A 12,621-nucleotide genomic window follows, 5' to 3' on the forward strand; every position below is an offset into this window, starting at 1 on the left:
TATTTAAACAATTTAGATTGCGAAAACGTGCAAACTGGAATATTTTTCCTGTTCTGAACTGAAGTCTCTGGTGCCAGCTAGCTAGCTAGTTTAGCACAACTGCCTGGCCTTTGTTTTTCATGGGTGTTTTTCAGCCAGTGCCGTTGACCAGCTAACTAATATTTTCGCCTTTCAACATCCCTGAATTTTATAAAGATGAAGAGAAAAGTGGCTCGATTACGGTTAAGTCCAAATGAAGAAGCTCAACTCATTCGAGAGGAACACGAAAGGAGAAGGAAGCTGCGAATACAACAGGTATACAGTAGCTAACTAGCTAGCTAGCAAACACTCGCTCTCAGTGACAATGCTTACATCCCAAATGCTGATCATTAGCTACCACTCTCTCACAGGTGCGGGAACAGGAGCGGTATATCGCCCTGCAAATCCGCACGGAGGTGCAGCAGCGAAGGGAGCGCGAGCTGCAGAACCTGGCAGAGGAGTTGAAGGAGGAGTGGGAGCGACAGCAGAGGGAGAAACTGGACACCCTGCGAAAGTTATACCAGGACAATCTCCGAGTTTTGGGAGAGGGACATAGAAGTGCCAAAGAAAATGTAAACACTCAACTCTCAACCCATGTCTTAGCAATGTGTGATACACTGGCAGTCTGCAATGTAACGTTACTGGGTTTTGTAAGAATTTGTAAGCAACTTGGGTTATGCCCCAGAGCACAAAATACTTCCCTATACAACTGGTCAAGGCACACTTCATGTTTCCCCAGGAGCCTGACTGGGAGGCAATTGCACTGAAAAATGAGGAGAATCATGTTCGGGCAGATGAGCGCTATCGAGAAGCCCTCAAAGAGCTCAAATCACAGAGACAGAAAGATCAGGAGGAACAAAATCGGTGAGCCTGTCAACTGGATTTTATTTGGTCAAACAAACAAACATGGGATTGTTACTTTGTTTGATATTAAATCTGGGATGTTTTTCTTCTCCCTCAAGTTTTATAGAGGCTAGGAAGAAGGCCATACAGGTGGAGAAGGAGAGGGCATCAAAAGTGGCCAACCTCCCGTCCCTTCCACCCAACCCAATTGAGGTATAGTTCATGTTTAGGAATCGGGCACATTGGGACCTATGGTCATACCAGTAAAAGTTGTATTCCGAGCCTGTAGGTTTGGGATGGAAAGTTCATAATCAGGCACTGTAACAATGGAATATAGGGCTCTCCATCCATTTACATTTTAGTCATTTAGCAGACGCTCTTATCCAGAGCGACTTACAGTTAGTGAATACATATTTTTATAAATTTTATTTTTTTCATACTGGTCCCCCGTGGGAATCGAACCCACAACCCTGGCGTTGCAAACGCCATGCTGTATCAACTGAGCTACATCCCTGCCGGCCATTCCCTCCCCTACCCTGGACAACGCTAGGCCAATTGTGCGCTGCCCATGAGTCTCCCGGTCGCGGCCGGCTGCGACAGAGCCTGGATTCGAACCAGGATCTCTAGTGGCACAGCTAGCACTGCAATGCAGTGCCTTAGACCACTGCGCCACTCATAACATTCTTAAAGCACACATTTAACTAACAATATTATATTGTAGTATGAGCAAACAGCAGTATTAGTAGATCTTTTCAAAACAATACCAGAAAATATATTCTCAAATTTTGTGCATTTCTTTTTACTTTTTACAGAATATTGAGTCAAGGAAGCTGCATGCAGTGAAGAAATCGGACGTGGATGCCTTCTCTGTGACCCACTATCACATGCCAGAGACTGCAGTAGACAGGGAAGTCGACACAGCACAGGTAATCTATCTTTAAAAGCTCAAAAAGATGCAATGGCCCAGTGGGATATTGTCCTCTTTCTAATGTAACCGGTGTGTTTTGTTCCCTCAGCCAAACGCACAGGAGGTGGCAGTGGAGGAGACGCTGCGCCTGCAGGAGCTAGGGCAGGAGGAGCAGAGGGAGAGACGGGAGCAGCTGGAGAAGGCTCGTCTCAGGGGCAACCACGCGCTGAGGAGGGAACAGCTCACACAGGTACATACTGCTACACAACCACACTCACCTTGTTGAAGACTATACAAGTGATAACATGAAAGAAAAGTTATTGTACGACTTTCTGCATAGGGAGGCTAAACCTGTCCTGACCTGTTAAATGAATGCCTTTGAATACATATTGGATGTGTCAAGGCCAAGACAACAGCAATATGTATGTTTGTTATGCTGTCAGGACCGAGAGCGCCTCCTGGTGGAGCTGGAACACATGCATCAGACAGACCTTTTGAGGCGCAGGCAGGTGATGGCTCAGATGCCTGCCCAGATCTTCCAGCCGCTCCACAAGAGACAGGAGATGAGGGAGGACTGGCAGAGGGACATGGAGTTTGCCTTCGAAGACATGTACACTGGAGAGAGGAGTAAGGAGGGGGGGGTCCAAATCACGATTAATTTTTCAGTGCTCTCTCTGCAGCAATGTTTTTCTACTCTGGCCCTGAGTACACAATTTGTTGGTATTGCCATGATGCGTAGATAAGTTGTTTTACTTGATTGAAATGGAGACATTAACCCTATCCCAGACAGAGTAGTGTGGACACATATTATTATGGTACCTAATTACCATAAGTACGTTGGAGTGGAGTTTCTCAATTCGTCCAATTAAACCTGTACTGATCTCTTGCCTGCAGGAGTGAAAGGTGACCTGGTGCTGCAGCTGGTCCCAGAGCCTCTCCCAGCCGTGTCCACTGGCAGCCAGGATGAAGACCTAGACCTGACCCTTGAGGAGGCAACTCCTGAACTTACACCCTTGGCTGGGGCAGAGGAACAACCGGATGAAGGTGAAGAGATGGATGACTTTCTGATGTTGGACTCTGGCTTTGATTGTTTGATTTACTGACTATCAGAGTATTACCATAGTGTTGTCAAAAAAGGTTATGTGGAAACTGTAATAAATGGAGTTGGATCGTGTGCACAAAATAAACTATTGTTTTATCTGTCATGGTAGAACCATCCAGGCCTCTAGGTGGCGCTCCCAGACAGGCCTTGAAGAAACTATTGACCCGCATCAGGTCACAGAGAGACCATTGGAGCTACCGGAGGCTGGTTGATCCCCCGTCTGACCGCCAAACTACTCCGACAGCAGAGTGCAACACGACTGCAGGCGGTACGACCATTGAGACAGGCTCTCTGGCCAGTGAGGAGAGGGGCCGACCTTTGACCACTAGTCCCAGACTCCCTGACCCCTCTCAGCCAGCCCAAGGTTAGTGAGCCTTTGGTAGATCTTCTTGATTTGCTGCTACAAGTTGAAGAGTCAAGAGAAGCATTTTTTTCTATAGTGTTTTTTGGATTATCCATTTCATTTATTTTATCTGATCAGCTATAGAGACAACAGAGGAGTCCATAGTGGCTGGTACCCTGCTCCATCCTGATAAACAAGCCATGAAGATCCACACATTCGAAACCGAGAGGAGGAGAAGGGTGTGTGTCTTTGTATCTATGTATTCATGCATGTCTATAACATGTCTGCGTAATGTATCGGGGGGGGGGGGGGGGGTAAAAAAAGTGAATGAATTAACCTTACTGGGAAAGTGTAAGCTCATAGTTTGCCCTGTGGTTGTCCAGGAGGAGGAGCTGGAGAGACAAAAGCAGGAGCAGATAGTCCTGCTACAGGAGTTAGAGGAGAAGAAGAGCAGGCTGGAGCTGCTGCTGCAGGAGGCCCAGCAAGAGAGAGAGCAGCTGCAGACGGCCAAGACCCAGGACACCGCCGCTGCATCTGGAACACAGAAAACACCAGCACAGGACGTCAGCCCTGCTGCTCCAACTCCCGAGGTAGGTGGATGTGGGTGGGATTGTGAATACATGTGGTTGTGGTGGGATTGTGTGAATACATGTGGTTGTGGTGGGATTGTGTGAATGCCTGTGGTTGTGGTGGGATTGTGTGAATACATGTGGTTGTGGTGGGATTGTGTGTATGTATCTATCTGAGCCATGATGTAAATCAATAATACCCTGAATTATATTTAAAAATATATTTCATGATGGCTTCTATACTTGAACTGAGCTCTGTGTGTGTGACTGTGTGTTTCCACATATGCAATAGCGACACTGACTTGTTCTGTGTTTGTTCCTGTGCAGTCTACTGTACCCTCAGCTGCTGAGGATGACCACTCCAGGAGAATCAAAGAGTATCAGCAGCATCTCTTTGACAAGAACAGGTGTGTTTCTCGCAATGGCTGATTCGTATGATGAAATTCAAACATTTAAAAGAGCTGCCTATTGCTGATTTGTGTATCATGTGCACCACAGATATCTTAGGGTGGCAGGTAGCCTAGCGGTTAGCGCGTTGTGGCAGGTAGCCTAGCGGTTAGTGCGTTGGGCCAGTAACCGAAAGGGCACTGGTTCGAATACCTGAGCCGACAAGGTGAAACATCTGTCTGTGCCTTGAGCAAGGCACTTCATGCTAATTTGCTATGGCTGACCCTATCTGTCGTATGTGACAATAAAAAAACGTATTTATCTTGTCTTCTGTTATTGTTGTTTTTGGTCATAAAAAAAAAAAAAAAAAAAAATGTGTCAATGTTTCAATCTCTTAGGCTTCATAAGCAGTCAGTTGGGGAGGCTCGCAGGCGTCTGGAAGAGTACCAACGCACGCTAAGAAACCGCTACTCTGGTGTAACTACGTCAACACGTCTCCCTCCTGGTACCACAGCCCGTCCGCTACCACACTTTAGAGAAATCATTTCCCAGACAGTGCCCCTGGAACTCCCCTATGGCTCTGCCTTGCTCCCCTGTCTCCCTGTAGCACCTAGTACCCACTCTAGAGCTCACACCCCTCTGGACCTCCCCACACGGGAGCCCTCCATCTTGGCTCAAACTCTCTTCCGTCTTGGCACAGCAGTCGGCTCGCATATTAACTCCAGGACCTCACCAGTGCAGCTAGAATCCACAGCTGAAAGCCTAAGGGACCAAAGAGCAGGTGTTTGGCTGGCAGACAATGTGTTTAGTAGGGTCACAGAGGACCTCCCTGGGAGGCTACCTCCCCCCTCTACCTCGTTGGACCCCCAGTCCTACAGACCACATCCTGTTTCCCCCCACCCTACTCCACACATCCCACTCCCATCAAGAACTGACCCCATCCCAGCCATCAGCCCAATCCTTTCAGAAGAGTCAGCTACTCTCCCTGTGGAGGCCCCGGTGAATCCTGGGCCTGTCCTGCGGGCCCCGGCCAGGTTTGGGGGGGAGGTGGAGAGGCAGGAGCTACGGGAGGCCCAGCGGAGGGTGGAGGCCCAGAGGGAGGTGATCTTCATGCAGCAGAGGGAGCTGGAGGAGGAACAGAGGGAGCGGAGGAGGAGACAGAGGGAGGCGTTACAGCCACTGCTCACTGCTGATGACACACAGGTGAGGAAACAAACAACACCTCAAGGGTTTTACCTGCTGTTACTAAGGCAGGGCCGCTATTGGTTTAAAATTATAAAAAAAGTAAGAGGAACACTAACATGTAGAACAAGTAGGTAGCCCAAACATGTAAATTGTGTCAATGAAATTGCATGGATATACTTTGCCTACTGACTATAAAATAGCTGACCAGCCTTTTCTGTGTCTGTCTCTGTATCTGTCTGTCTTTGTGTCTGTCTGTATGTGTCTCTGTATGTCTGTATGTGTCTCTGTGTCTCTGTATCTGTCTGTGTGTGGCTCCACCAGCCTGGTCCAGAGACCGCTGATGGTTTGGGGTCAGAGGTCCTGGGGTCAGAGCGTCTCCGTCTGATGGCAGCTCTGCTCAGGGCCATCGAGGAGTCCAATGGGCAAGCCTCACCATCTGTCGAAGCCAATCAGAGCCAAGACGACAAACTCGGCGTCCAGAGTTCACACCCGGACAGACCCGCCCCTCACCCACTCCCCCACCACCACCCCCGGGCAGCCAAACCCCCGGTGGCCCACGCCAGGCTGGCCGTCATGGAGATGATGACAGAACAGCACGAGCTCAGTGCCATCCAGGAGGTGGAGACGCCAGCCAATGCCAGCCTGATCACAGGTCAGCCAGCCAGCCACACCCACAGGGGGCACCATACACCACACCACACATGGCAGTGGTCAGCTCTGGTAACCACTTGTATACATCCTTCATAAACAAGCGTGTATCTCTAACCTGCTTCTGTGTGTTGTGTCCAGAAGAGAGTGTGACGCTGTTTCGTATTGAAAAGGCAGTCCCAGAAGACCAGGACCGCTCGGCCCACTCTGAGAGAGGTCACTCCGGCACCTCTGTGTCCAGTGCATGGGAACACACAGCTGGGACAGGGACTGGGAGTGAGACAGTAATCGGGTCTGGTAGATCCAGCAAGCTGTCCTGGAGAGAGAGACTACGGCTGGAGGCTGGTGCCTCTCCTGAACCTGGTAAGGAAAGGAAGAAATGGATGAAGGGGAATATGGAGATATCTTATGCCAGGGTGGTTACCACAGACTATAAGAGAGGGGTCCTTTCACTTTTATAAGATTTAGACTGATTGTCATGGAGTCCTCTCAGACATTTTCAGTCACTCTAATCCAACTGTTCTTTGTCCTAGATCCCACCCCAGCGCTCCCAGAACAGTCTTATCACTCCTGTGAGTTTGGGAGAAGTGTCCCTGGCAAATCTCCTACAGAGGTAAGTTTAACCCATGATTTAAGTCTGAGGGTTTTTACTGGTTTTATTTGACTCCCTCTGAGGTCCACCGTATTGTGGGTAAATGATGGGAAGCTGCCAAATCTGAGGGTTTGCGGTCTGTCCTACAAAACCCATGATATTGCTTAAGAAGCTGTTTTTTGTTTTTGTTTGTGAGTGTCTGGGTTTCTGTTTCCTTTCTGAGCGATGATGTAAATCAATATTACCCTGAACTGAAGTATATTTGAAATATATTTCATGATGGTTTTTACACTTGAACTGAGCTCAATGTGTGTGTCCGTGTATCTCTCTGTGTGTGTGTGTCTGTCTCTCTCTGTGTGTGTCTGTCTCTCTCTGTGTGTGTGTCCATGTGTCTCTCTCTCTGTGTGTGTGTGTGTGTCTCTGTATCTCTGTGTGAGTGTGTCTGTATTTTCTTTCTGAGCTATGATGTAAATCAATTATTCCTGAAGTATATGTGAAAACATATTTCATGAAGGTTTCTACACTTGAACTGAGCTCTTTCCCACAGTGTTATTTATATACAGTCACTAGGTTATTATACCCTTCCTGTCTAACCCTGGTGTCGTCCACTGTGTTGTGTCCCGGTCATCTGTGTTGTCCAGTTGGAGAGCGTATCCTTACAGTCAGCCCATAGACCCTCAGACCCTGACTACCTGTCCTCCACCACCATCTCCTCTGGCAGCTACGCCACCACTGACCCTGAACACACGTCCACCCAAATAGGTGTGTGACTTGTTTGTAGGCCTAATCAATTGAGTATCTATCCAGTTCAGTCATGTCAGAAATTATACGTGATAAATTATAGTTACATTTAAAATGATGGAGATATCTAATCCTCTTTTCTCTTTTTCCCCCATAAGACTCTTCCCTGCTCTTGGCTGGGTTTGGAATAGGAGGAGGAGGAGGGGAAAATAAAAAGTCATTGACCAATGGCTCCTTTTCGTCCAGACACAGTTCCTGTAGGGAAGTATCTGGTCCTGGGCCTCCCATCTTAGACTCACTCCTACACAGCAGCAGTATCCAGCGCATTATAGACAAATACACCAGGGAGCTCAACCTTTCTTTCAGTACTGCTGGGAACCAGACGGGTACACACACAATTTGAATCTTTCTTTTTGATTACAGTATCCTATAGTAGTGAATTTCCAAACAGCATCCTCTTACAATTCCCCTTCCTCCTCTAACTTGTCTTCCTCCTCCCATCCAGGTCCCCCTTCGGTGATAGAGGGGTCCGTGTGTGAGGAGCCCAGCTCCTCTGTGTCTCAGCAGAAGCGGCAGCAGAAGCCCTGGTCTAAGCTACTGCAGGAGAATGAGGGACCAGACGGGTCACCTGTGTGGGGAGCCGACCCACACTCTCTCCTCTCGGACACAGAGTCAGGAGCTCAGAGGCACAACCAGGTGGGTTCATCCAAACCCTCACACTCGTTATGGGTTCAGAGTAAATACTCAGATGTTATTTTTAGTATCAACATTAACTAATACAAGGTATTTTTTTTTCTTGTTCAGGAATGGGACAACTCTGTCAACCGGATCATGGATCACCTCTCAGACAAGTCCTCCTCATTGGTTCTGGACAAGGGGCGGGACTCCACTATCAGCCCAATGATTGGCCAGCCCTCGGATAAGTCATCCTCACCGGGCCAAGGGTGGGACTCTACTTTGAGCCGAATGATTGGCCAGCTCTCAGGTCAATCAACCTCACTGGACCAAGGGTGGGATTCGACTTTGAGCAGAATGATTGGCGGGCTCTCCAATCAGTCAACCTCGGTCAGCCAGCTGATTGGTCAAATGCGACTGGACCAGTCATCCCAGTGGTTGGATGAAGGCCAGGATGAGAGCCAGATGATGAGGCCTCTGGTTAGAGAGCTGGATGAGTCTGCTGCCCAATGGAGTGGGAGCTCAGGTAACCGAGTCAATGAATATGGATGGAATATTACTGTGTGTTGGTTTGTGTTATTGCATGTCTTATTTCAGTGTGCAAGAGCACATTTCTTGCTAATGCTATACTGAAACCTGATTTAGTTTTTTTCTACATTAGGAGCTGATGGTTCTAACTCCCTAGGCTGGGTGGATCTGAGGGTCTCGGGCCAGACAGGAGTGTCGTCTGTCCCGGAGGGAGCCCCTGAAGCCCAGTCACTGAGCAGCTCCTCTCTCCCTGGGCTGGAGCCTCAGCCACATCCACACTACCAGATCCTGCAGCACTCTGGGGACAGCTCCCAGGAAGCAGACAGGACTGGGGGTGAGTCTATTAGAGACGTTTTCTAATGATGAATCAGAATTCCCTGATTTATTTTTGACCTCATCCTTCATTTCATGCAGCATTCACACTGACCCACCCGCTAACTAGTATTCCCATTTCCCTCATTTGTTGTGATGGTATGGCTGAGGTACTATGTTCTGACTGTTAATAATATTTTTCACTCTGTTCTGTCTCTCAGTGGATCTAGCCTCCGACTCCTTCCACCACCTCCTGGCTGAGGTCACTAATAACGAGAAGGCTGAGCCCTCTATTATGACCTTTCACCTCCCAGAGGAGGAAGTGGAGGGGCCATGGAGCTCAGGTAACAGAGTCAATGAACATGGATGGAATATTACTGTGTGTTGGTTTGTGTTATTGCATGTCTTATTTCAGTGTGTAAGAGCACATTTCTTGCTAATGCTATACTGAAACCTGCTTATTTTTATTATTATTAGGAGCTGATGGTTCTAACTCCCTAGGCTGGGTGGATCTGAGGGTCTCGGGCCAGACAGGAGTGTCGTCTGTCCCGGAGGGAGCCCCTGAAGCCCAGTCACTGAGCAGCTCCTCTCTCCCTGGGCTGGAGCCTCAGCCACATCCACACTACCAGATCCTGCAGCACTCTGGGGACAGCTCCCAGGAAGCAGACAGGACTGGGGGTGAGTCTATTAGAGACGTTTTCTAATGATGAATCAGGATTTCCTGATATTTTTTATGACCTCATCCTCCGTTTCCTACATTGACGTTCACCCACCTCCTAACTAGTATTCCCCTTTCCCTCATTTGTTGTTATGGTATGGCTGAGGTACTAGGTTCTGACTATTCATCTTTTTGCTATGTTCTGTCTCTCAGTGGATCCAGCCTCCGACTCCTTCCACCCCCTCCTGGCTGAGGTCACGCACAACGAGACAGCCGAACCCTCCATGACCTTTCACCTTCCAGAAGAGGAAGTGAAGGGGCCATGTTCCCACGACGAAGAAAGTGACCATGAAGCACCTGCAGGGGACCTTGAGTTCTCTGCATGCTCAGAGGAGTTTGAGGATGACACAGACCCCTCCGTCACCTCTGAACCCTCTCCTGAGCACCTGAGAGGAGGGGAGGAACCACCTCAGTCCTCGCCTGCCGTGCAGGACTCCTTGAACCAGCTGACCACGTCCCAGTGCCTCCCCCATGACTCTGCCCTGGAGGTATCCCCTGGAGCAGAGGAGGTGGGTCTAGCAGCATGTGCCCTCTCAGACCTCTCTCTCTGTGAAGATGTGCCCACTTTGGACATGCCACTTGAAGGAGGGGACGCTGATATGGAGAGTACACCAGCACCTCATAGAGTTGACCAAGGAGGTGCTATTACCATTGAGGACCTGGGTGCAGGAGAGCCGGATGCCCAGCTATGTTCAGAGTCAAAGATCAGCCCTCCCACCTGGGAGAGAATAATGGTATGTATTTCATGACATTTCTTTCACTATTCAAATGTTTTTCAGACTTTGGGTCCAGTGAAGGGGTTGTTATAATGGATGTCACTCGAGAGGCGGGCTTTGAGAAGGAGTCTTCTGTGATGCTATTGGTTGATCTGTGTGATTGATGTCTTTCTCCTCCTCTCTCTTACGAGGTGGGCAGTGTGAAGGGCATAATGGACGAGTCCATGCTGACCCTGGTGAGCCTGACAGACACCACACTACAGGACCAGGAACTCACTGAGGAAGAGGAAGGAGAGACTGAGGTATCAGACCAAGAAGACGCTGAGAAAGAAGGCATTGTGGAAAAGGTGACTGCCCAATGACCAGAGGAATCTGTGAAGACTGAGTAACTGAATCTTGGCTGTAACTTCCTCCGCTGCATGCATTTTGTTGGGTAGTCTCTGACCTTGGTGTGATGTTTTCTAGGAATCAGAGTCGACAGTGTTGCCAGAGGACACCAGCCTACAGGAGGAAGAGACAACCCCCTCTCATGCAGGTGAGAACCAGAAGACCTGCAACTTCTCTGGCTCCTACTCTTCTCTCTTTCCTTCTCTGAATCCTTTCTTGGTCTGTACAGGTTCCTGGAGTGCTTTATGTACATACGTGAATCCTTGTTTATACTTGTTTTTTTTCTCTTTCCATGGCAAGTGATGCTGCTGGAGTTCCAGTCGTGTCCCAGCGTGAATCTACAGGAGGCCTTCCAGCAGAAACGCAGAGCCCTGATCCAGAGGTCTGCCTGCAGGGTGGAGGAGATTCAAGCCAAGAGGGCTGAAGCCAGAGCCAAAGCAAACACCAGGGCCCAGTCTGACACCACTGAGACCAGGGCCAACACAACCACCAGGGCCCAGTCTGACCCAACCACTGTTCAGTCATCCACTACTAAACCCAGGAGAGAGGGGAGGAGTGCAGAGTCAACCCATGCACGAGGGGATGCCAAGCAGAAAAAGCAACAGCCAAAGTCCCAAACTCCCTTGCAGCCTCCCATGCTAGGTAACAATAGAATAGACTAAAATAAGTATAATATTGTGTTAACAACCAACCAACACATGGAAACTCTTGGGGAAGGAAAGTGGGGTTAGTAATGGGTCAAACACTCGGTCTTAGGTGTTGTAGAGTGTTACTGAACCGAGTCCTCCTCTCTTTGTCCTCGGTGAGTGAAGCCAAGCTGAAGAAGGTTGGGGAGGTGAGGATCAGCACTCCTGAGATGAGGAAACAGGACGTGACTGAGATGCACCAGAGAACAGAGAGGTAACAATTTCTTTCTATTCTGCTGGAACAAGACCCAACCACATTAACATGATCTGATATCCTACTCTGGTACCTAAGATGTTTTTGTTCAGCGGCACGTTTCTCTCATGACCTCGCTCTTGGTTGTGTCTCTGCAGGTTGTACAGCCGACTAGATGAGGTGAAGCTTCAGAAGGAGGTCAGGAGCAGACAGGAGGCATATGCCAAAAACAGGGAGAAGGCCAAAGAGTTTCACAAGGTAACATTTTAAAATACCCCAATGTTTAAATTAATTAAATATGATATTGGTAGAGCATGGCGCTTGCAGTGACAGGGTTGTGTGTTCCCACGGGGGACCAGTACGAATAAAGTATTAAAATGTATGCACTCACTACTGTAAGTCGCTCTGGATAAGAGCGTCTGCTAAATGGCTAAAATGTAAATGTCAAATTATATTAAATTAATTGAAAGTTGAAGTTGATTGATGTACATCAACATTAGTCCTTTTGAATTATGTTTTTTCTCTTTACAGAAAACCTTACAGAAGCTACGGGCCAAGCAGTCTTACAATTGATCTTCAATATCATTGCTATCTGTTGTCATGTGTGTTTGCACGTATTTTGTACTTGTATTTTTGTACAGTTTGTAATCAGTAATTTAAAAGATCATATTTGTAATAAAGTGTACACTACCGTTCATAAGTTTGGGGTCACTTAGAAATGTCCTTGTTTTCGAAAGAAAAGCAAAAAAAATTGTCCATTTAAAATAACATCAAATTGATCAGAAATACAGTGAAGACAATGTTGTAAATGGCTATTGTAGCTGGAAACAGCTGATTTTTAAGGGAATATCTACATAGGTGTACAGAGGCCCATTATCAGCAACCATCAGTCCTGTGTTCCAATGGCACGTTGTGTTTGCTAATCCAAGTTTATTACAGGCTCAAAATGGCCAGAAACAAATAATTATCTTCTGAAACTCGTCAGTCTATTCTTGTTCTGAGAAATGAAGGCTATTCCATGCGAGAAATTGCCAAGAAACTGAAGATCTCGTACAACGCTGTGTACTACTC

General features: G+C 48.0%; 1 protein-coding gene across 1 annotated transcript; it reads left to right on the top strand.

The window, feature by feature from the left end:
• The first annotated feature begins 106 nt into the window (after nt 1-106).
• On the top strand, nt 107-12,248 carry LOC311101649 (uncharacterized protein). Its single transcript, XM_084142788.1, has 30 exons — nt 107-294; nt 390-590; nt 758-882; nt 981-1,074; nt 1,674-1,787; nt 1,878-2,018; nt 2,212-2,395; nt 2,663-2,812; nt 2,980-3,234; nt 3,352-3,452; nt 3,597-3,803; nt 4,110-4,189; nt 4,568-5,372; nt 5,676-6,006; nt 6,144-6,365; nt 6,536-6,615; nt 7,236-7,356; nt 7,494-7,721; nt 7,841-8,031; nt 8,140-8,536; nt 8,672-8,872; nt 9,072-9,194; nt 9,328-9,528; nt 9,722-10,302; nt 10,476-10,631; nt 10,750-10,819; nt 10,972-11,313; nt 11,484-11,571; nt 11,709-11,808; nt 12,082-12,248. The coding sequence occupies exons 1-30, from the start codon at nt 196-198 to the stop codon at nt 12,121-12,123; spliced, it is 6,030 nt and encodes a 2,009-aa protein (XP_083998914.1). The 5' UTR covers nt 107-195; the 3' UTR covers nt 12,124-12,248.
• The last annotated feature ends 373 nt before the right edge of the window (nt 12,249-12,621 follow it).

This window comes from Coregonus lavaretus (assembly GCF_964263955.1).
Source record: "Coregonus lavaretus genome assembly, chromosome: 26".
Classification (NCBI taxonomy): domain Eukaryota; kingdom Metazoa; phylum Chordata; class Actinopteri; order Salmoniformes; family Salmonidae; genus Coregonus; species Coregonus lavaretus.